At 33.3% G+C, this 25,595-nt stretch overlaps 1 protein-coding gene across 8 annotated transcripts in view; it reads left to right on the top strand.

Moving 5' to 3' along the window:
* GLRA3 (glycine receptor alpha 3) overlaps positions 1-25,595 on the top strand; it is a 207,084-nt gene that overhangs the window by 162,341 nt on the left and 19,148 nt on the right. For 3 of the 8 annotated variants that reach the window (XM_077868603.1, XM_077868606.1, XM_077868604.1), the window contains one exon: positions 11,824-12,612. In XM_077868603.1, coding sequence (XP_077724729.1) covers positions 11,824-12,102 — 279 coding nt within the window. In that variant the 3' untranslated portion in view covers positions 12,103-12,612. Of the gene's footprint in view, positions 1-11,823; positions 12,614-25,595 lie in introns of those variants that run through there. The other 5 variants (XM_077868609.1, XM_077868608.1, XM_077868601.1 and 2 more) reach the window with 3 other exon arrangements.

Here is a 25,595-nt window from a genome sequence, read left to right as displayed (position 1 = left end):
CTATATGTTGGCAAATTGAACTCCAATAAAAAAATAAATAAAATAAAAATAAAAAAATAAACAGAGCTAATTCTTAGAGCTATATTCCCTCTGAAATATGTGTTTAGGAAAATAGTACTCAAACTAATCTCTACTTAATCTAATTTCATATGTGTTTTAGTGAATTACATCTCAAAATTAACTAAAATACATATAGTGCTTTTTACACATGTTGTCTATTATAATGTATTATTTATGTCACTCCATAATTCTGTGTTGGCACTGAATGAATCTAGCATATTGTGCTAGAAATAAATATATAGGTATTTTAAAAAGTTATTTCATTGATTTCTCATCAATCCTTTTGTATGTATTCCATTTTTATATTATCTTATTTTAAGCATTCATCTTTTCAAGCTTACATTTTACCATTTAATAATTTCCAAACCATTTCTGAATCTCAATTCAATATGCCAAACATAAATTTGGCTAATTCATAACTAATTTATATGTCACCAAAGATATGCAGAATTCTCCTAGAAACTAGATTTCAAAGAATTTTATATTGACAATTGATGTGCAACTATAAAGTATTTTTAACCTCATCTATAATTATACTCTTAGCTTTCCATTTTAAAGTAATGAAATGTATACAGATGTATTAAACTGAATATTTTATTTTAAGCTGGCATTTATTTTAGAAAAGCATTTTCAATTTATTCACATATTTCATCTTACCTCAGAATTTTCTAAGTGATGGCAATTTTTCCCAACAAAAATAAGCCGCTGTTATGTTTATTAGTAACTTTTTTCAAAATCCACACACTTTGAAATCATGCAAGTGGAAATTAATAGCAATTCACTTTTCCTTCCTTTGTCACTTTCCTATTTGGCGATTAGAAGTTACAGAAAACTATTTAAACAGGTCTTTCTGTGTAAATAATATAATAAATAATAAATTATTTAAATAATAAATAATAAAAAATGTTTATCATATATAGAACACTCAAAGGCACCTACCAGGGGAGAAACATTAGGATGAAAATAATATATTTAATGCTATTGTATCTCACAGCAGTTCACACAATAAATCATCACTCATGCTGTCTTAGAGGCTTCATGTTTTATTACCACTCACTAGCAAGCTTCATGCTTTCACCAATCTACACTCAAAAATATGATTTGTTCTTCTTTTTGGTCATTTTGAGGATAGGAAATTAAATCTTATCTTACATGTATGTTAATATATATTTTTTTGTGGTGGAAATGAAACCATTCAACTGAATGACTAAGCCTACCCTTGAATTTTCTATTTTTAATATTTCTAGTTATAAATATGCATGTTAGCATGAGTCAGTCTTAGCCTAATTCTCTAATAAAATGAGAAACCATATAGAATATTTCACAATGCAGTACTGATGCTTAATTACCAAAACATTTTTCTTTCAAACAGTAAAAACAGGTCCTCCTGTAGAAAGAATTATATACTAACTAAATAGGTTTTTACATTTTTCATTGCCTACCCTTCTAACTTGTTTAAAGCATACCTAGGAGGTTTTACTTGTAAATAAATTAAGCTATCTCTTCAATTTTACCTTTTTAATCAGCCACGTTCTTTTGCTCATTTTTAGTTTATTCTATTTAATCTTTATTACTGCTTATATTTTGAGTTGGAAAGTGCTTAATTTTATGAATATTAAATATTGGCTAACACATAGCATCAGAGTCAAAAATTTTAAAAGTTTGTCTAAATATTTGCTTGGGTGGCCTTTAGTCAATCAGAAACTCAAGCTGAAGATACCTGCAGAAAACTGAAATATTTTCAAGAAATATTTGAGTACTAATTGGAATAAAGAATATCACTCTCTGCACATCTAAACATACATAAACACATGATAATTTTATGACTGAGTTTTACAAAACAAAGAAATTAGTTTAGTCATAAAATAGTTTAATGCACCTTATAATATAGTAATCTAATACTAATAGTGAACTATTAGAAATGTTTCATCCATGCTTAAAATTATTTTTTTAATATTTTTTTATTTTTTAAATTTTTTTTAAGGACTTTATTTATTTATTCATAAGAGAGAGAGAGGCAGAGACACAGGAGAGAGAGAGAGAGAGAGAGAGAGAGGCAGAGGCACAGACAGAGGGAGAAGCAGGCTCCATACAGGGAGCCTGACGTGGGACTTGATCCTGGGTCTCCAGGATCAGGCCCTGGGCTGAAGGAGGTGCTAAACCGCTGAGCCACCAGGGCTGCCCCATGCTTAAAATTATTATTTTAAGTGCAGCCTTTGAAAAACACTGCTATAAGCCAGTCATTTAACAACCATGACAAAATCACATGACTTTTTACAGTCCAAGGGTCCTTCCTCTTTCTCCTTCTATGGCTTCCTGGACTGCAGATCAAAGTCTGGCCCAACAGAGCTGAGACTCTATTTCTGAAGAAGTGAGATGTCTCCATGTGCCCTATCTCAAGGGCACACCCCAAAAATACTTGTGCTGTTTCATAGAACATATTCAAAACACTAATGATTCTTGATTCCAGAAACTAGATTTGCAAAGAACCTTAGCAGCCAGAGAGCAGAACCCATCTATTATAACAATTCTACAGTGGAGGGTATGGCAGGCAACAAGGTGGTCTTTTCAGTTTAAAGAGGTTGGTTAACTTTTAGGACAACAGTACAAGAGTACAAGACAGTCTGCAGAGTAAGCAATTGCACTGGCCTATTTTACATGGTACTTTGTTGCTAGTTCGGTTTTTAAAATATCTAACCGGACAGTGATTCAGGTTGTTATTAGTATTTTCCTTTCAGAGTGTGCATTATGCAATTTCCATAATAATATAATTATAATAAAGAAAATATTTTTAAAAATGTTATAGCTATAATTTGAGTACTTTATCACAGATTTTATATTCTTTCCCTCACCCTAAAAAAAAACCCTGCTAGAAAGTGCCTGTCATCTTTCCCTGGAATAAGAAACCAAGAATCTGAGAGTTAAATAATTAAGATGATCCAGACTCCTGGCAATAGATGATAAAGCCGTGGAATTCCTTAATTTTACATTTGCATTTTGAATGTCAATCTTGAGTCAGATTTTGAACTTGGACCATTTAATGTTTTTGTGACATAGGAAATAATTGAAAATTACTTCCCATAACATGTATTTTTAATAATGCAAATACCCAAGCTATTTTCATGTTTTTAGAACCTAAGGTCTCCTCAACATCTTGTTATTGCCATTGCCAAGGAATATGTATTTGAACAAGACATTTTCATAAGGGAAATGTTTTCTTTGAAATTAAAAGTTTCTACTTTTCCAATTCTACAACTAATTGGAAATATGATATATTAGTGAAATCATATTCCAGTTGCTTTGAAGCACTAAATCACACTGTAACATATAATTATCTGAAACCTATTGCTGAGGATATCCTTAGGCCCCATAGATTTAAAAATGGGTAAAGATACAAATCATTAGATTACCTGACATATAGCCCTATCTAGAAACAGCCTTACTGAAAAGCAGAAATTATTAAATAATAATAGTTAAATGCTAACACAAAAGTCATCCCAGAGTATGTTTTCATAAACTGCCACTTAAAATGTAAATTAGAGTAAGAGAGGAATCCAAACAGTGTGACCTCACTAAAAATTCAAGCCTACCAGGATAGACACATTGTGCCTCTTGGAAACCCTTGTTTCTACACTTGGCTGTGCATTCTAATCACCTAGAGAGCTTGGTGGAGATGGAGTTATTGGAACAACCTAAAGGCTAAGGAGTACAAACTTCCACAATTGCCCATCCGGAAAACTGGATCTCACAACCCCTCCCAGTGATTCCAAGACAGGTGTTAGACTTGTATGAGAAACAATGCCTTCCCCTAGCCTCTCATTATTGCATAAACATAGAATGATGGCAATCTTACAAGCTGTTGCCAAATTGTACAGGGGACAAATGATACATAAAGACAATTAAGTTTAAATTGTTCAAATGTGTCATATTTTCTATTAAAACCAACATCCAAATGTCAAGTAGCTTTGTTCATTATAGCACTATAGCTCTGATTACAGGTTTGAGGAAGCAATCATGCTTACAAGACAGAAATAAGCTTTCAGTTCATATGTCATTTACTTAACTTTACAGAAGGATAAAAGGCAGGAGAAACAGCAGAGAAAGTTCCCAATCTTCCACTAATTGGGAGGCTTCACAGGACTCAAGTGCACAAGATGCTTTGTCCCCTCACCCACAGAGAACACAGATGTCTTCCTAGTTAAAGAAAGAGATATAGTATCATAAGAAGCAATGATTCCTAGAGCTAGAAAATGCAATCATGAACCCAGAACCATTATATCAAGCATATAATATGTATCTGATATATTGCATCAGAACCATTATAACACAAAAGTACCTGTGAGGCAGAAAGAACAGAACTGTATCCCAGCATTGCTCCTGACCCAGAAACTAGAAACTAGTTGAACCACCAGAAACTAGAAACTTATTGAAGGAATTCCTCATCACTGTAACTCATACCCACATGATCTGCACACTCATCCAGGGAACCAGCCAGCTCTTTATGTCCTTGTCACCCTGTCATTAATAGTAAGTGTTTCAATTGCTCATTTCAACTTCTATTTAAATGCCTTTGCTATGTTGTTCTCTTGGGCCATTTTATACACTGGTCATGTTTAAATGTATTCCTTTGTCCAATCAGATCTGTTCCAGGAGCCCAAACTGATATAAAAAATGCTTTGTTCCGAGCCATTAACAGTATTTTCAGCTTTGGCTTGTTACAGTACAAACAAAGCCCAAGATAGACTGTCTTATATCTGCCAAAATCCATTGAATCCTCCAGGAACCATAATCAAAGACTTTAGGATTCCATTTGCCAGCTATGTGTTAATACTCGTCCTCAGGAGATTTAGCTCGGAGGCAATTTTCAAGCAATATATTCTTTCATTAATATTCAGGTCAAGCTCTCACTACACCAGTGGCTGTATTGCACAACAGAGAAATGTGTCATGGTTTTGTCCATTGCTGCATGGCTTGGACACCACCATGGCTGCATCCACGGCCAGTCCAAGACATCTGCTTTGGCATTCTAGTCCCCTTCTGAGTCAGTGACTAGGCAGGGATTACTTGACCTAATTTAATTCTACCCTGGAATGTTTATAAGGAATTTCATCACCCACCCGGTTGTTGTTCTTAGTTGTCCATTTAAACTGGCCCATTTGCCTGACCACAAGGCAATGCCATTGGCTAGGGCCAGGGGTCTTTGAATATCCAGATATTGCTCCCAGAGCGAGAACCAGTTCTTCTGATACTGCCATGCATATTGGTTTTCAAGTTAGCCTATTTTGTAGACTTACCTTGCTTTCTTCAACTACAATTTTTTATTTGATTGCAGATATGGTAGGAGTCCTGACCTTCCATATACGTTTCATTCGGTGGGCCAGGTGACCTTCTTTGTCTCAGTGAGAAGAGAATCAGGAGGTCTGTACCACTCTGAGTGGCTCACATGGAATCTCCAGTCCACTGTCATATAGGCCACCTTCTCATGGGTATTATTTACTTCACCTGAAGTAATTCATAAGTAATTCCCCTTAGCTTGTTCCTAAATGATATAATTTTTACTTCGATTGAAATACCTTTTTGGTATTACCCATCATAATATTTAGATATTTGAAGCCTAAATATACCTAAGATGCCCCCAGTTTCCTTCAGTTTGGGGACTGTTTCTACCAGAGCCCAGGAGAATGTCAGTAGTCATCATTCAAATAGATTATATCTACTCAGAGTATCCAGAGTTTTCCTGTCTAGAATCCTGGTAGCAATCTTAAGGTACCATTATTGAGCCTTTTGCAGAAATTCCAGTCTACATGTTTTTTTTTTAATTTTTATTTATTATTTATGATAGTCACAGAGAGAGGGAGAGAAAGAGAGACAGGCAGAGGGAGAAGCAGGCTCCATGCACCAGGAGCCCGACGTGGGATTCAATCCTGGGTCTCCAGGATCGCGCCCTGGGCCAAAGGCAGGTGCCAAACCGCTGCGCCACCCAGGGATCCCTACATGGGTTTTAATAGCAGATTTCCATAGAGTGGATGAATGTAAGGCCTCAGAGAGGCTCCATGGGTTATTGCCTGCCTCAGACCTCTCATAGCTTACCCTGTTCAGTCTGTCTTCTAGTCACTTTATGCAAGAGGGCCAACAGAAATAAAGATGTATCTGCCAAATTTCAAATAGTGCTACAGTAATTTTTCTTACAATGGGATGCAGAAGACATAACAGTTTGTCCTTTATCATTTGTAAATTGTTTCTAGTGCTTTATCCAGATTGTTTCCAGAAACTGACTGATGGGGCTGAGCCCTGAATTTCAGCTGGATTAGTTAGCCTCCTTCACCTAGTCACATGGGTCACTAGTTTCCAAACTCTCTCTTGACTTTCTGCTCAGAGAGCAGAGTACCATTTATCACTAACTTTCTTTTGACAGTGGCCTGGACCAAACTATTTCCAACCAGCTTGTGATAATATCCTGGAGAACTCAGGTTTTGTTAATTGGGTCTACCCCATTTGAAGACACACAGTGTCAGACTTTTTCCTTTTTATCGACCTTAAAAGGGAAGCCCTGTTCAAGTCTGTCAAAGCATACCAGCCTTGGGGTGCCTGACTAGTTCAGTGGGTGGAACATGCCACTCTTCATCTTGGGGTTGTAAGTTTGAGCCACACGTTGGCCATGTAAAGAGAACTTAAAATCTTAAAAAAACAAACAAACAACAACAACAACAACAAAACAAAAACAGCATACCAGCCTCCTTTCTCTTGAAACTCTTTGGGTTTTACCATTTATCATGGTAGAAGCTGGTCGGTGACTTCTTTAGTGACCCCAGGTGGTCAGCGATCAGACTGAAGGCCCCATTTGGCATTATCACAGGCCAGATAGAGCTAGACTAGAGAAAATTAATGAAGGACTAGCACCCCTGCTTCCACTATATTCTTAATCAGAACTAAGAGTTTCATTTACCTTCCTGGGGTCTTGTACTGTTTGATAGTTCCCATAGAGGAAGGTTTAGGCCATTCTTAGGGCTTCTTGTTTTAGTACATCCATCCAATTACAACTAGGCTAAGAAATGACAGCCAAGATCAAGTTCAATCCAGAAAGGACAAGATACTTCATCACGTGTCATGTCCTTTCCAAATTGCATTGAGCCGAAGGAGGTACCATCCACTGATACCAAATTCAGGACTGGGCAAGGAGAGCCTGGCCTTCAAGCCAGTCTTCTTTGTTTCAAATGCCTTAATGGATGGAGTAAATTCAGCAGTCCATATCAGTGCCTTTTGTTTCCATTCCCTATCAGCATCATTGATTTAACTTCTGAGATGAAAGCAGCAGATTTAACAGGGTTCCTTAAGGGAAGCAGCTGCCGGAACTGCAAGATTTCCTTCCTTTCAGCTGGCAATAATGTGCCAGGAAATCTTTCATAGGACTCCTGTTAATATTCATTCTGTGTCTTAAAAGCTACCTAAAGAGAGCTAATAGATTTACCTCTGGCCATGATCTTTCTTCTAAATAGCCCAGATAGTTTTCCCATCAGTGAAACCCAGCATGGCAACTATAAAAGTGTCCCTGTGAATCGCATCTAACCTCCTGCCTTTCCAAAAGGAGAGCCACATGGGAAACCCATGCCCTGGGGGACTCCCCTAATTGTCCTGTCTACCAGAGTTGAATCAGAGAATGTGGTTTGGGTAGGCTTATTTTTATTGATCATGTGGCCAGCCCAGGTTTGCTACTACCCTTAACATAGCTACTTCTTCCAAAGGGCTGTTCAATTTCACAGCAGTGAGAGAAGCAGGCAGCTGGTTCCTCAGCGCAGATTCATACCATCCTAGGCCTTCCCCACTCCAAAAGTGTCACTGATTACATGCCTGCCAGGAACTGCAGCAAATTAGAAGTTAGCATTCACAGACAACATTGTTTTCATGTTTTTCATTCCTATGTCCACTAACCTAAGGGTGCTAGAAGGCATAGATTCCCCAGTTATTGTCTGGTACTTCACAGTAAAGAGCACCAGCTTCTTTCTGTTAAAATTGCTTTATCCAAAATGGTAGACATAAGCCAAATGTGGCTATTGAGCACTAGAAACGTAGAGTGTGAACTGAGACGTATTAAAAATATATACTGATTTCAAAGACTTAGGATGTAAATTATCTCTTTAATTGTTACTTTGACTAATGTATAAATCATATTTAGGACATAGTAAGTTAAAAAAGAAAATATAATAGTAAAATTAACTTCACTTGTTTCTTTTAACTTGTTAAAATGTAGCTAAAATTTAAACTGAGAATTATACAGGTGGCTTTCATCTGTGGTTCACATTAGATTTCTTTTATATATAAATTTTTAAAGATTTTATTTATTTATTCATGAGAGACACAGAGAGGGAGGCAGAGACATAGGCAGAGGGAGAAGCAGGCTCTCTCCGGGGAGCCTGATATAGGACTTGATCCCAGAACCCTGAGTCAAAGGCGGATGCTCAACCACTGAGCCATCCTACATTATTACATTTCTATTGGACAGGGATGCAGGATACTCAGTCTTTTCCAGTGTTGCTTGCTTGGGGTTGCAAAGAAGTACTATCAGGATTAAATGCAATGTCCTTCCACATCACAAGTGGACTTTCATGCAACATCCTTCCAAGTACCAAGTGGACTTCAAGAACAGGCATGAAGCTGCTTGCTTTACTTGCTCTAATTTCTCTTTCTGCCAAGTGGTTTCAGTTTCACAGACAATCAACTAAATAGGATATAAGAAATTAATTGTATTCTGAGCCACTTTCCCTTCAGTTCTGTTACCCCGGTCTCCTTCAGTTTTATTTCATTAATCACCCATCTGCCAACACAACCAGGGAGAATTCTGTGTCATTCACATTACAATCGTAAGATTTATCCCAGTTATTTTCTGCAGCGCTCTAGCTACCTCAAACCCAGGGGTGAATCAGGATCACACTCTCTTCAAACTTCCTCCCAGAACTTTGGGCCATACTGAGTCTGAAACGATTGGAAAGCCCAGCCAACTTCTGTCACCACCACTGAAATTCAGGGTTATAATCGTCAATCAAACCCTCGACACAGGCTTTAACCTATTGTAAAATTTGCTCAGTCCTGCAGGAGCATGTGAGACAGCCGACACATCAGACACAGCATCTTCATCTCATCAGGAGGCAGGGCATTGGCTGAAGAGCACAGCTGCTTTTACCCTCATCCACAGGTGCCAGGAGTTGCACTGCCAGGGACAAACGTCAAGGCACATATTATCACACTGACACAGAAAAGCCACAGCCTTGATTTCTTACCAAGCTTGTATACATTCTGGTCACGTAGGCCAGAGGCCTTCAGGCCCCACACAGCAACCCCTGTGCAGTAAATGTAGAAAATTCCACGTTCCCCATTTAGCTTAACTATTGTTTTCAAGGAAATGATGCTGAAAGGATCAGCAGCCATTCATCAGCCCGGACCTGATGTTAACCCTCTACTCGCAGTTCTGTGGAAAGATGCAGTTGAAAATAGTGTAGGTGATCACTGAATATCTTAAATCTTAAAAAGATTTTTTTGAGATGAGCAACGGCGGGGGCGGGGAGGGGATGTGTCTCCAAAAGTTTGAAAATAAGTTCTTCAGAAGAGTTAGAAAGGTAGTCAGTGGGGGTAGGGGGTTAAAAAAAAAGAAACGAAGAAACGTCCAGTTATAGGATAAGTACTAGGACTATAACGTATATGACCTCTAGAGCTATGACTGGTACATGATCTACAGAAAAGTTGGGAGGAGAGTAGTTCCTAAGAGTTTTCATCACAAGAGATTTTTTTCCTTTTTTCTTGTATCTATGTGAGATGATAGGTATTAACTAAACCTATTGTGATAATCATTTCACCATATTTGTAAATCAAACCATCATGCTGTATACTTTACACTTACACAGTGATATATGTCAATTGTTTCTTAGTAAAACCAGAGGGAAAAACAAAGTAGATTCTACTTTATTAAACACAGCAGCTAGAATCCTAAAATTCTAGTATTTTTGTAATTTATCTATTCATTACCTCAACTAACAAGCAGCCTTCATTGTAAATGTTCACTGAGAAATTACTTTTTTTACATTTTGAGACGGATTTTTTTCAACACATGGGTCTATATAAGTTAAGAAATTATTTTGTACTTTAGCATTCAGCTGATTTACACACAAAAATTATACAAATTATCCAAACAAACTACACGTTCTTTCTGGAATATAAGCACCAGCATGATTTTCTAAACCATAAGGATGCTACTTTAGCACTTACATAAAAACTTTAATTTCTTGTATATACACTTTTCCCTAAGAATGGAAAATTCAAGGCAAATAATAATTTAGCTTTAAAATTTCCATGGTAGATAAAAAAATTGCCAGTATAAATCAACATCCTTATTAAAGAGTACTGAAAAATCAATTTCTAACTTTTATAAGATTACAATAGTAGTTATGTAATTAGGATCATCAGCTTTTATTTCAGACTTGTTTCCTCAAAATTCAATTGCTTATGCAGGTAAGGTATTTTCCAATAGTTATTTGTTTTTGTGTGTCATGTGAAATTGCCTTACTCTATAATTCCCCCAAAAAACTATTTTACACATTATTACATCAACTTTGATCATCTTTTCATGTTTAGAACCCATTTTAATTTCCATTTCTCATTTTCATATTTTGCAATATACTGTTTATTGAGCCTCTACTTTCACAGACCCAGAATTATTTTTCAAGAGTTTGAGTCAATTCCTTTTGTCTCCTATATTACCATTAAAAATACTTACATAAAGGAGAGCTGTAACAACTTTATAAAATGTCATCTTTTAAACTCTCAGTTTTAGGAACAAAAAAATCCAATTAATTGGCAATCATCTACTGTTACATTCTAAATAAGTGCATTAAATTAAATTGCTCATTAATGAATTTCATAAATTTCTAAATACCATATTTTCCTATAATGAGCACATTTCATTTATCATATTTTTATTAAATGATTTTTCTTTTAAATTTTGGTTTTCTTTTCATGTACATATAATGCATATCTGGAGGATTCTTTAATTTACAACTTTTAAGAGAAAAGTAACAATACCTTTTCAGAACATAATAGGTTAAACAATTTTCTTTAACTTGAAATAAATTCCTGCTGAATTTCATTCATAATTTCAACTCAATCAGTGTACCTGAAAAGTAATTGCATGTAAACTAGAATGTGTGACTACCTTATAGTCTTTCAAATGGGTTACTGTAAAACAGAGTATTATTAAGTGAGGATAACAAAAACCAGGCAGTGTTCTTGAGCTAGACTGTATTTTCCAATTAAGTAACATTAAAATCATAGGAAATAAACATTAAAATTTGCTGTTATGAAAAAGAAAAATCCAGTCAATGATCTTGATATTTTCCCCTCTGACAACATATATTTATACATTTAAACACATAAAAAACCTAGTCTATGAAAATATAAAATATCCCAATAGATTCTTTTTCTCGTTGAATTTATTTTGATGTTCTAGCAATATGTAGACAATACCAAAATGTTCTGCTTTTCCAACAAAACATATTATTTGAGAGCTTCAGATTTCTTAATGGACACATTAATATGATAGAGCAGGATAAATCAGTAAAACTTCAATGGGGGGAAAAAAAAGCAACTCAATCTTTATATGCTTCAGTTACCTTTCCAATACAATAATGGTAACATTTATCACGATAAAGTTTAAGTTATGATTCTGAAATACATGATCTATTCTATGACTAAAGTATTTTCTCATGTTTTTCTTAGGATGATGAGGTAAGGGAAAGTCGATTCAGCTTCACAGCCTATGGAATGGGACCCTGTCTGCAAGCAAAAGATGGTGTGACCCCAAAGGGCCCAAATCATCCTGTCCAGGTAATGCCGAAAAGCCCTGATGAAATGAGGAAGGTTTTTATCGACAGAGCCAAGAAGATTGACACCATCTCTCGAGCCTGTTTCCCATTAGCCTTTTTGATTTTTAATATTTTCTACTGGGTTATCTATAAAATTCTTAGACATGAGGATATTCATCAGCAACAAGATTAAGCCTCTAGGGGCATGCAAGTGCAAATGATCAATTCAAAAGAAAGTTTCTTTGCCATAGGTGTGTGTGTGTGTGTGTGTGTGTGAGTGTGTGTGTGTGTGTGTGTGGCATACAAATGATGACCATCATATTAAAATGGTGTATCGGAAGGTACTATGATTTGCTATGCAGAGTCACAAGGTAGATTAAGAATCTTTTACTGAATACAAAAATATGTATTATGAGGATTCTATTTCCTATTAATTTAAGATTATCTGTCCTTTCATAGTATATCATGTAAGTGGAAATATTATTGCCAACGTGTTTGTGTTGTTATATAATATCACATAATAGTACATGTGAAGACTACTTTGAAAATCTTTGGTTTTCAGTTCAATAACATTAAATCTTACAAAAGTAAAATTTGCACAATTAACTTTATAAATGGAGAAAAGTGGAAATGTTGAAGATTTTAAAAATCAGTAGCTTGAGGTTTTAAAATATTTTCTTATGCTGTAGCTACAAAATAGAAAAATAATAAATTAATTCAGTAGAAAACTCAGTAATAAAGGATTGTACATACAAATACTATGAATAAACTTATGTAATTCCAAAAAATTCAAATTATAGAATTAAAACTTATGTACTACCAAAAAAATTAAAATTAAAATTAAAAAATTTTAGTATTTACAAACTAAATTTAATTGTTTAGAATACAAAATTTCCCTCTTCGGAAATTTAAAACAAATGGTTTAAGAGATCCTATTATACACAAAATCTACTTTGTTAACTTTATATCTCTACGAACGAAGATGGAAGTACTGAAAACAACAGCATTGTTTTTAAATAAGTGTTAAAGCTGCATATTTTGAATTATTGCCAAACACTGCAAAATGCAAGCCAGCACCCTTGTTTTGTTAGATTTTTAATAGCTGCTTAATTGTCTGTACGTAATTATGTTTAATGTTTTGATATAACTGAACAAAGTTCAGTACGATTTTTATATTTTAGCTTAGAATGAGACTTTAAAATTCAATGGGATTATAGTATATACATTTTGATAAAAATGAATTTAATTAAAACAAAACTGGATTTATGAAAGATTTTTTTAATAAAAGTTTTCCCATCAAAGTTATATGGGTTCAAACTCTTAGCTCCCAATGTAACAAGGGAATATTTTAATTCTAACCTATATAAATAAGTCGTTTCTATAAAGTAAGGATGGATTGTTTTTATATTTCTGAATTAGTGATTTCAATATCTGTGCCATTCACTGGTTGTGAATAATTTTAAATAAAATTTTTACTTAAAATTTATCAGCAACCCCAATGGAATTATTTTAACTGCAATGGCTCATTCCATGCAGTGTGATTAAATACAAATATATGATAGAGTTCTTGGTGAAATTAAACCAGACTCCGATTCTTTTTCAGTTTTGCAAATTTTGCATTATTTTTGTCATTATTGTTGTATTTTTAAAAAGCTCTAGAATGCGTTTTAGTAAGTTTAATTATTGGTCAGATTTGCTAAATGGAAACTCAATGTGCCAAATGATTGACAGAGAAAGGTTTAAACATTAAGAAAACAACTCAGATTTAAGAGGAAAAAATAAGCCAGTCTTTGAATCATATGGTATTATTTTCTGAACTTTAATCATTCTCGAACTAAAAGCAAGAACTGCCATTTAAAGTTAAAAGTTTCTCAATGTTACTGAATTTTGGTCCATCCAATTATAGTTTTTAAAAATAACTTTTGAAAAAAGAATTAGTCAGCATTTTTTGCTAGTGAAGGAGCAAACTGTTCTCCTTTATAAAAAATTAAAATACTACTAGGGAAAAAAATCATGTTCAGTATTAAATGAAAATGTCACAAATGGAAGAAATTGTTACTCTTTACTTATTTTGAGGACTGTGAGCCCAAAAGTTGGACAAAGTCTACGTCACTTGGTGTGTATGAATCAAAACCATGAAAATGTATTCTTGTACTAAAGATAAATTAGAGCAAGATGTGTGTTTGTGTTCCCTGAGGATAAGCTGGGTGGTTTGAAGTTATGATAAACTATATTGTCTCAATATGTCTCTGAAATACTTGAATACATTTTTCTGTACTTTACACATCTTATTTCAAAAGTTCTCCATCATTGTTTCAATTAAGTGAATTCTTGCCAGGAGCAAACAGAAATGTAATGGACTTATTCCCCCAAAAGAAATTCACAGATATTTCTCATTTTCATATTTGAGAATGTTAAAAAATGTCTCTTTTATACCTGAGACTTGGAATGTAAAAATACTAGCCACAAGACAATTTGTCAGCAGGAACATTGGTATGGTAAAAATCCCTACCTTAAAAGTATTATACTTTGCTGAGGTATATATGTTTATTATTGTATTACTATACTAAGGAAATACTCTGATGGTTGTGATTCATATGGCAACAATGATAGTATTTGTATGGCTGAAACCAAAATGTTTAAAGGAATGCATCCCCTTGAATGAACACTTGAACAATGAAGATTGTTTAAAACTGGAAAATTACATTGCAATTAGCATCTCAAGGTAGTAGTTGTTTGAATAAGCCCTAGGTCAAACCCTAATATTACACATTAAACCAACGAAAAACTATTCATTGTGAGAAAATTCAAATGTGTACATATCACTAATTACCCACATGCAAGTTGGAATTCTAATACAGACATTCATACAAAACATACATAAATGCTTTGAAATGACCACATTGGAAAGTTTGTAACTTTTGTATGCAGTTTATTGCAATTTTTCTTAGTGTTATGTATCGCAATCATTGAAATTTATGGTTCCATAGCATATGAATTTTTAGGAAACCCTATACCTTAGCATGTATATGACATACTTCTTTCTTCCCCAAACATTAGAATTGAAGCTTAACTATTGTGGGGATCTAGAACTTTTTTTTACTACTTAAAATAGATTCCAGAAGAAACGGTAGAAGCAAGAAAGCCAAGGATCTTTATCTCTAACCTTTCCACATTTTTCTTCATGTCAGTTACTCACCTGCAGAACCAACCAACTCCCAGTTGCTGTGTTTAAAAGATTGTATGACTACTTATCTTATTCTATAATTAACTCTTATTCTATGCATATATTCTAATAACATTTACCTTAATTTCGAAGTATAAATGCTTTAAAATATCTACTTATCCCTAAAATATTAATACAATGGGCTTATGAATTCCCAGGATCTTACAGAAGACCATGGAAATTTTAGAAAGAAAATGTGAAAAAGTAAGCCAACATATTTAACAGAAGAAAGTTGTTAACTACGTTAGCATTCTGTATGACTGACATTGCTGTGATTTTAAGAGAAAGACAGGTATATATTTCACACTATACATCCCATTTAAATATATATATTTATTCATCTATTCATCTATTCTTAGCATGATATAACTCAACCTGCTAGTCACTTCAGAGGATTGAATATTACATTGGCAGTTAAATTTTCTTTTCATGTATAAAGTTCACATTCCATGACATGGACTCCAGGGAATATGGAAGTTGCCAATATTAAAAGTAGAAAATATTATCATATTAAAAGTAGGAAATTGACAATACTGATATTCATAGATGTCTCTAACAACAACTATAAAGATGCTTAGAGCACTCTAAAACTGAAACTCTTAGATTGAAAATGTGCCACAGTCCTTAAACCAATCAATCCTTAACAATCTTTGAGGTCATGTATCTTACTCCAAGACAGATTTCACATACTTTGTAATAAAGGTAATAGCAAAACCTCTCAAAATTTATCAGCACAAATGATCTGTGTTTCTCACCTAGTTGATGCTGAACTAGTAAAAAAAAGCAAGCCATTCCATGTATACAGCACATTTAGTCTATCAGTATTCACTGATACTGAGAAAGCAAAGGCTATAAAATAATTAGATGGGTTAAAACAAATTAAAAGAATAAATATGGTTTCTACCACAAAGATTTGCATTTTTATGATCTAGCCAAAGCAAATATAATCAATAGAAAATAGCCTATAAACTAATAGTAATCTTAGTTCACTGAGATTGGTCGAAAATTATCTAGTGACTCAGAGAATATTTTTTTGTATCTCATAATTGCAAGCTTGTCTTTCAAATGCACTCACTATTAAGCACAGTGATTTTTTTGAAGATTTTTGAAAGAGAGAGAGAGTATGAGCAGGGTAAGAGGCAGAGGGAGAAGCAGACTTCCCACTGAACAGGGAGCCTGAACTCTGGGATCATGACCTGAACTGAAGACAGGTGCTTAACCAAATGAGCTATCCAGGCATCCCATTAAGCACAATTATGATAACTACTGTTTTTGGTTAATTTAGGTATTCAGTTTGGGAACTAGATAATTTTATTGCCAATGCTTGACTTCTAAACTGTTACTTGCTATTGTAGAGTATTGACACAGTACACTCAGTTCTGACAGATTATAAACTTACTGGCTTCATGGGCATTACAGAGAAGAATTTAGTTGCAAAGACTGCACATTTTTTTAAGTGACAAATTTTAATGTCTCTTTAAACTGTACCCCAATTACCTTATCTTCTCAAGCAAAATTAAAGGACTCTCTAGTATAGTTTTTCAAATAATTTTGTCAAGACCACTTTATTTAACTGGACTTACCTGAATAATGGGCAATGCAAAGGTCTGACTTGAAGATTAGAATTCTATAAAAGACTAAAATTTTGAATATAATGATAACCAAGTATTGCTCTCCACAATGCCTTCATAAGTCCTGACTGCATTCTCTGTTTTGGGTCACAATGCCATTCTGAGCAGTGTAGGAATAATCATATCCATCTCTATAATCATCAAATAATCTTTAAGCACACAGTCAACTCTAGTTTCCCTGACATACTTAGGCCTCAAAGTGTATCAATTCATTCACTTTGAGATTTTAAAGAGATGCTGAAAGAAGAATTACTGCTTGGCTAACAAGACAATCTGGTGATTTTTAACACAATATTTTAAAAATTACAACATACATGGACACACAGGATCCCTACTGATTGAATGAAATATCCATTATACCAGTTGCACTTTTAATCCTTTCTAAGAGATGTCTTCCTCAGCAGATACATTGGCTTTCATTTTCTTGTTCAGGTATACCAGGGAGTGGTAAAATATAGCAGTCCCATTTTCTCATTGCTATATAAACTCTTCATTAATAAACAGTGTACACTATGAGTTGTATTGATATAATTAACTTTAAAATTAAACTCTTATCCCAGCCCCTATTCCTCTTTAGAAACATACTGATATTAGAAGTGAACTTCCAAAGGGAGAGGGCTGCTATTCTACTTACTTAAAAAAAAGCAAAGTGATGCTTATTTTTTCCATTATAAAGATGCTTAGGCCTGTGCATAAAATATAACTCCCTAGAACTTGAAAATAACAAGGGCCGGGAAAATATTCTGAAGAAGCATCTCTCAGAAATCAGACCAGATGAAAGAGAAATCTTGAGCTAGTAGCAAAGATCCTCTTACTCATTCTTTTTCTTTGATACTTTCCATGTTAACGCTGCCTTCATTTCTTTCACTTTCCATCTCTTATGCACAAATGCATTCATATACAAGCATATATATACACACACTCTTATAGATTGTTAGTGGAATAAATTCCTTTGAATTAGAAATGCAAAGGAAGTCAACATTTCTGGACAAAAGTTAATAATTTTGTGATATGTTTTCAATATAAATGATTCTTGGTGGGAATTATGAGCAGTGCAGTCATTTGATTTGTCCATCTCTTAAAGATGGAAGCATAATACTTTGCCTCAGCAGAACATGAATAAAGCTATATGGGTTAAAATTTTCTCCAATTATTAACAAGAGAAGTCTAAAACACTACTTGGACTATCTTTGAAGAATGACCAAGTATTTGTCAAACCGTTTTTCCAAAAGACAACTAGTAATAATCAGTAATGCTGGATGATTTCATAATGTCTTAAACATTTTTCTCAGTATTTTTCATGGTTCAGTCATAAGCAAAATAAAAGGAGAATTTTAGATGTGATAGTGTACTGTTTTAAAAAACTAATGATTCTGATTAGACTCTGATTCTGTACATCAAAATTCCCTTATGCATTTTTAAAAATATATACAGGCTGAGGCTCAACACAGAAGATTATAATTCAATCACTGACTAAACAAATATTTGTCAAGCACTTCTATGTACCTGCCATTGTTCTAAGTGCTGAATTCAGTGTGTTTGGAGTAAGACATGAAAATCTGAATTATTGGTAAAGTTCCACAAATGAGAACAATTGATGTGAACATACATAAACCTATTGTTCTAAGACTAGATTTAAATCTAAATTTCTTTAATTTTTCTTTCTTCAAATTCATTTTCACTCTCAATTACATCCTTAAAGTTAAAAAATAAACCTGTAAAGTGTTTCAGATCAACTTCCCTCCCAATGTCTGAATCTTCCCACCATTACATTCCTGATACAAATTTATTCACATTCTTCCAAAATTCTTCAGTAACACGTAGCTCATTACTCTAAAAGCAGCCTGTCCCATTGTGACATAGATCTAAATGATAAAAGAAAGCTTATATTTGTTAAGAAATGACTTTACTTTGTAAATTGCAAATAAGTCTACTCCATTCCCTAGAGACAGGGATTCGTTTATTTTTTCATATCTTTTGTCTACAGTTAGGCTCAGTCAGTACCATTTTCTCAACCCCTTATAACTGGCTTTATTCTTTTTTAAGCCATTTATAAACACTATTTATTAAACAATGATGAGACATTTTCAGGTTTATAACATAATGAAATATAAAGTTAAAGTTAATTGTCTATATAGATAAGTAGAAATTGACCCAAATTTCTATGGAAATTATTTGCAGCAACTGTAAACATCTCACTGAACACAGCAATCCTATTAAGTCCCTAAAAATATATTTCATCATACAAAGATATTACATAAAACTCTCCAAAATGACCTGAATTTAAAAAAACTATCAGCCAAATGTAAATCATATTTTTAGTGTAAAGCTATAATAAAAATATAATGGATTAAGTTGTTTCATTTCAATAGTTGATTTTTCTCTTGAGGCAGCTTTTGCGATGGTGCCTTCAGGCAGCCCCACTAGCACACACATTATCCAGCCTGGCTTGCTAATGTGAACAAAGAGAAAGGAGTTGTGGGTTAAAGGCCAGAAAACGATTCAGATATAAGACTGCGTTTAAACATGCTTAAATAATTTTGCACTCCTTCACTTTCATCTCTATGAATTATGCAATAGTCATTCCTTAATTCCTTAAATTTATATTTTAGAGTATGACAGATGATAATACTGGGGGGAATAGAGTGAAGTAGCCCACCATTTTATGAATATTATAGAATATGCTGTGGAAAACAAAAGAAAAAGAAAATGTGCCATATATTTTCAATGTGCCATCTTAATATCACATACAGTGACTTTATTATTAGTGAGCCAACATGTTTAAAAGACTACCAAAAAAAAACAGTATTGCTATTTTATGGTGTTAACTATTTTTCTGTAGATTCAAAACATGTCTTCCTAGGTCTGATGTCTGTCTGTCTTCCTGTCCAGATGATGTCATATTTTTTTCAGAAAATTATGCTGAAAATATATTTAAAAATGTATGCATGATTTTATCAACTTGTTTCTCATGATACTGTCTTTAGTTCAATTTTGCAACTAAAATTCTTCAGTCAGAGTCATTAACTCATGTACGGTGTGTGGTATTTATCATGTAACTGTAGATAATTTGATCAAAAACAATAAAAGTTAACACTTTTCAAGAATGTGGATACCTCTTTTGTTCCATTTTTATGAAGATCAAATTTTATCAAAGGGTCACGTTGTCTTCCTGATAAAAGTCATACTAGATTCCTGTTCTGAATGAAACTATCACATCTAGGTCACAAGCCCAGTGATATATCATTCAGTGAAGCTTTAATATATGCCTTCCATTACAGGAAAAATATGATAAAGGTAACGGTGAATGGAGCTTTTCTACTCAGAATAGAGAGATGTGTTACTATCTAGAAAAATGATTTGACATTACCATATTTATAACTTTTGTTTATTTGAAAGCCTTTTCCTCTAAATATGTTTATTGAATAAACCACTTATACCTCACTACTCCAAAAGGACCATTTCAGAATAGAACATTGGTGTTTTGTTTTTCTTTTTTTAATCCAGAAATTTTTTCCTCTACATAGAAGACTGAAATTTAGTGATAATATGATAGTAAAGAAATGAGGAAAATTAATGTATAAAAAAATCCAAGAAAATATTGCAGTATGGTTTATAACTAGTTTATAACTAGTCTCATTTTTGGAGCACCTATAATTTATATGTAACTGTATTTTATAGAATCTCATATGTTTATTAGCTGCACAAGGTTGAGGAACATTGATAGATTGAAAAGTCCTTGCTCAATTGATATTATGATTTTCCTTGATGGGTTGACCTTCACTACACACTTGAGTTGTTCTTGAATAGTCATATAACGTTAGCAGATTTTTTACTGAAATGCTTCCATAGAATCAAGGCAATGACCTCTGTAAGTACAAGTGATAGATGCTCAACAAAATGAACATGAATAAGCATAGTGTGACTATAGTTTATCGGTAAACTGATTTTTTAAAAAACCAATGTGTACTACCACGTTTTAAAATATTTTCATTATTCTCATTATATCTACCATTTTCGATACCACTAAATTGGTTGTTTTTCTCCAGGTATTTCATCACAATTTATTCTTGCTGACTGTGGCTTTCTTCTTTGAGAAGCTTATTTTCTAAATATATTTTTTGTAATTTTGTACAGTTACATTTTTAATTACCCGTCCTCGGAAGTCTTAAACAGAAATGGAGCCATCATTACTGAACGATAGTATACTAAATAGCAGATACTTTGCTTTTCTGTTTCCTAATTTTTGAGTCCATGTGTTGTCTTATTAAGTTACCTTAGTAGATGTTCTTTACGCAACAGTGGACTGCTCTAAAAAATTCACTGGGGCACATGGTTGACTGGAAGCTGTTATCTCTGGCTGGTCCCTTTGTTCTCCTAATCATCATCAGCAGATCTTTTTGAGTCTTTACTGATTAGGCCATGAAAATCTCAAGGGGTGGCAAACAGGAAAGCTTCTTCCAAGTTCAGGAGCAAAGCAAGGAAGGAAATAACATCTGCAGGAACCATGTGTCATGGACAAGAGGCTTATTTCATATATAGTTTATACTATTTCTAGGTAATCAATAATCTCTAAATAAGACTCATTCTTGTATAAAATTATGGAGTTTAGATTCAAATGTTGCATATAGCAAATTAAAATATTTTTTCCAGTTCCAGCTATTTGTCTTTATGCCTTTTTGAATGAAAAAAAAATAATGAGAAAAGGATTGTATATTCTTTATAATCTAATTTGAATCTCTATAATCAGAACCCAACTGAATTGGTTATGTTCGAGATCATGTTTCCATATTGTCTGTGAAAGTTAACTAATGAAAAAAGATGTTACTTTATATCATAAAGAAATACATCTAGAGATGCTGTGTTCATATGACTTATTTACCTAATAGAAAATGTAATTTATTTTCTAAAACTTTAAAAAGTAATATTAATGTGATAGCATTTAACATTGTGAGCATATTTTCATGGACTGTTACATTGGTATTTTTATGTTAAACGTGCATACATTTTAGTATGTGTTATATTTTACATTCTTAAGCAACAAAGTCTGATGAGCTCATATGCCATTATTAGCATGTTTAAATCCCTAAATTATTAAAAAGTTAGATCTTATGACTCAGAAATATAATTACAAAATATAAAAAGTAATATACAATTATCTATTTTAATATAATTATTCTGTTATTTCCTAAGTGAGACGGCACAAATCCCTTTGGTACCTTCAGTAAGCATTTTAACTACTAACTCAGTACATACTGAAAGATTTTCACAAAATAAATCACAAGCAGTAATATGCTATACGCTACATACCCTTAGTTTCCAGCAAATCCCTCAAATTGCCTAAAGAACCATTATTCATACTCATAATTGGAGTTTTTTCAATTACCTATAAGTTAAAATTTTAGATCACATTCATAAGGTATCTAAGGCTATTATATTTTCACAGATTATACATTCTTTTCTAATAAATGTAAGCCACTCTGGGCCTAAACCACAAGATGGCTCCCTCTCATTGGTCAGAATATTTCAAATGTCATTTAAAATGATAAGGCTGATTTCACTAATGATTGAGGGCAATATTTAGGCATAAGAAGTATATTACAGTTTTAAGAAATTATACAAGTCAGTGTAATTCTTCTGTTTAACATCTTTAAATAGGGTTTTGAGGGATAACCTCCTCCTAACCATTATTATACCAGTGATAAAATGGAGCCTAAAAATATAAGGCAATTGTGCTTAATGTCACTGTTGAACTATGGAAGCCAACACCACTACTGAAGTCAGAGCTACTACTATTGAAGCTCTGGTATTGTAGAGCTAGTAACTATCGAAGCCAGAGCTACTACTACCATCCCAGGTGATCCTTGTTCTTGATCTTTAAGCTAAGGTAAGAGGGCCCTAGATTGCTGTGATCAGAAGCTACAAGCAAAACATTAGTGTCTTCCTAGATTGACAACTTTACTATAACATTTCAAGAAACCTATATGATGAAATAAATCTAAAATGAAAATGATTGTAAAATATGAAGCAGAAATAGAAAAGAAATTTTGATATTCTAGAAGAAAATCTGCTACAGGTACCATTTTGTTTTCCAATTCCATTCCAATTTCATGAAGGGTTTTTGTTGGAAATGTTTAGCCATCACTGGGAATCATGCAGTCCTTCTTTGAGCTAATATAAAAAGTATAAATATAGGGTCGCCACTACAGAGGATAGGTATTAATTTTGAAGTCAAGAAAACATCCAGGGATTCTCATCACTATTTACCTCCTAACACTAAGTTCATGTTCCTCCTCCCTGTGCTTCATTTTATGTCAACATACTCTTCCCCACCTAAATGGATGTCAAAGGCTGGGAAGGCAAGATGTAGAGACAACTTTTCATGAAAGGAAAGGAGAAGAGATAAGAAACGTTCTTACTTAGTGTCTCTTTCTTCTGAGCACATAAAAGTCCTCCATCTTAAAACAATGAAATAACTAAGCTTAATTTCTTGACTGAGTTAACTGGCCAATAATACTGTAGAAGACATGGCCCCAGCACGTCAAATATTTAAGGGAAAATAATCCATGGGAAATTAAAATATGTTGTCAGGATGACCAAGTTCAATTGTACCCTATAGTTTGCCTATTTCAACATATGGTTTAAAATCTCTACCTTCAAAGTAGCAATTCTGTTAATTGTGTTATTTAAACCATGACAGCAAAGTTTGTTGCCTCAGATGTTTCCTTTTACTATTCTTTCTGTCTTTCAGTATATGGCTATTTCATTTTAATTTCAATTTCTATTTATTTTTTAAAGAGTTCATCAAAATCTTTAATACGAAAAAAAAATTCAGTACACAAAATATCCAGGAATGGAAACACACAACATTGTAAACCTTGTTTAAATGTCCTCTTCAGGCAACGTACTAGTACACAATCACAATAACATGCTAAAAAAAATAGAATTAAAAAATAAGGAATGCTATCAGTGCTTTTTCTCTCCACACCACTCTCTTTCTTCCTGTCTCTCTCTCTCTTTTTCTCTCTCTCGCTCTATTTTCTATCATATTACTTTTTTTGTTATCTCCTTTCTTGTTTCTCTTCTCCAAGGCCAAAACACATACATGTTTCCAAATTAAATGTAGGGGTCTAATTAGTGCCTTATCTCGCTACAAAGCCACAGAATTTCCAATTAATTCAAATTTAATAAACTTGACAACTTCTATTCAGAGACAGAACAGCTTCAAATTAGCACCATGTTTTTCATCAAATTTAAGAAATTATGTATATTCCACGAAACAAAATTTGGGATTTTTAAAATGAAATAACACTAGCCAGCATTGGGATAATCTGAACACTGTGATATTATAATATTTATTTACAACCACAATATCATAATCACTCAGCTATAGCATGGTAAGAGAACTCAAATTGCTACTTTCAGATATTTCTTAACATTATCATTTTCTAGCTTTTTTAGTCAACTGAATAAATTCACCTCAATGATGTCATTTGCATAAATTCACAAATTCCCAATCACATAAAAATTGAATAATTTTGAAGCTAAAGGAATAAACAATATTCTTTTTTGTTTTGTTTTTTTATTTAAATTCCAGTTAGTTAACATACAGTGTTATATCAGTGTTAAGTGTACAATATAGTGATTCAACAATTCCAGATGACACCTGGTGCTCATCACAAGTAGCCTCCTTAATCCCCATCACCTATTTCACCCATCTACCCACCAACCTCCCCTCTGGAGACCATCAGTTTGCTCTCTATCGTTAAGAACCTGTTTCTTGGTTTGTCTCTCTCTCTCTCTCTCCCCCTCTTTTTTTCTTTTCTTTGCTACTTTGTCTTGTTTCTTAAATTCTATATGTGAGTGAAATCATATGGTATTTGTCTCTCTCTGACTGACTTATTTCACTTAGTATAATACTCTCTAGCTCCATCCATGTCATTGTGAATGGCAGGATTTCCTTCTTCTTTATGGCTGAGAAATATTCATATATACACACACCCCACATCTTCTTTATCATGTGGTGTATATATACAATGGACTATTACTCCATTTCTATTTAATAATAAAAAAGAATATTTTAATTAATTAGACATTAAAAACTTTTATGCTTGAATCTCTAATTTTGAAAACATTTGTATAAAATTATTTGATTCATCTCTGTCCTATGTCATTCAAAGGAAAATAAAATATATTCTGAACCAACATTTTTTGTGCATGGCAAAATTATAATCTAGGAAGAAAAATCATCAATAATCCATCCCTCCTATCATAATAATTGAAAAACACAGGAATTGGCATCAGCCCTGAAAATTATGCTGAATCTGCTAAAATTGTAATACAGAGAAACATGTATTAGAGAAAGTTAACATGAAATTTTTTGAATTAAACTGTTTAAAGTTCTTTGGATACCTCTGTGCTCTTCATTATTCACCCTTATCTCTTTAAGTTCTTTAAGTGTGTATTTATTCTTCAATAAATTTATGATATTTTTGTTGCTTGTTTAATGTAGAGTATAAATGTTGAAACTATGAGTTTACATTCAGTTTCTGGATATTTATTAATAATAAAATTTCCTTAAGATGTTTGTGTAGTTTATAAACTCTTCTTAAGTGGACATTTTTAAAAACTGAGAAGCAAGTACATAAATCAAGGGATAATCATCGTTGAAATAAATCCCAAGGATTTTTCAATGAATAAAATAATTCTTATATGACTCTGGAAATTTAGAAACTATTACAATAACATCCAGTAGAGTTTAATTGGAATGTTCCAAGATAAATATGTTATCTTCTTGTACCACTTTTAAATTCATACCTGCCCTATGTC

The sequence above is a fragment of the Canis aureus genome, chromosome 24 (assembly GCF_053574225.1).
Source record: "Canis aureus isolate CA01 chromosome 24, VMU_Caureus_v.1.0, whole genome shotgun sequence".
NCBI classification, from domain to species: Eukaryota; Metazoa; Chordata; class Mammalia; order Carnivora; family Canidae; genus Canis; species Canis aureus.
The sequence above is the reverse complement of the archived record's forward strand: the minus strand, read 5'-3'. Positions and strand labels throughout refer to the sequence as shown.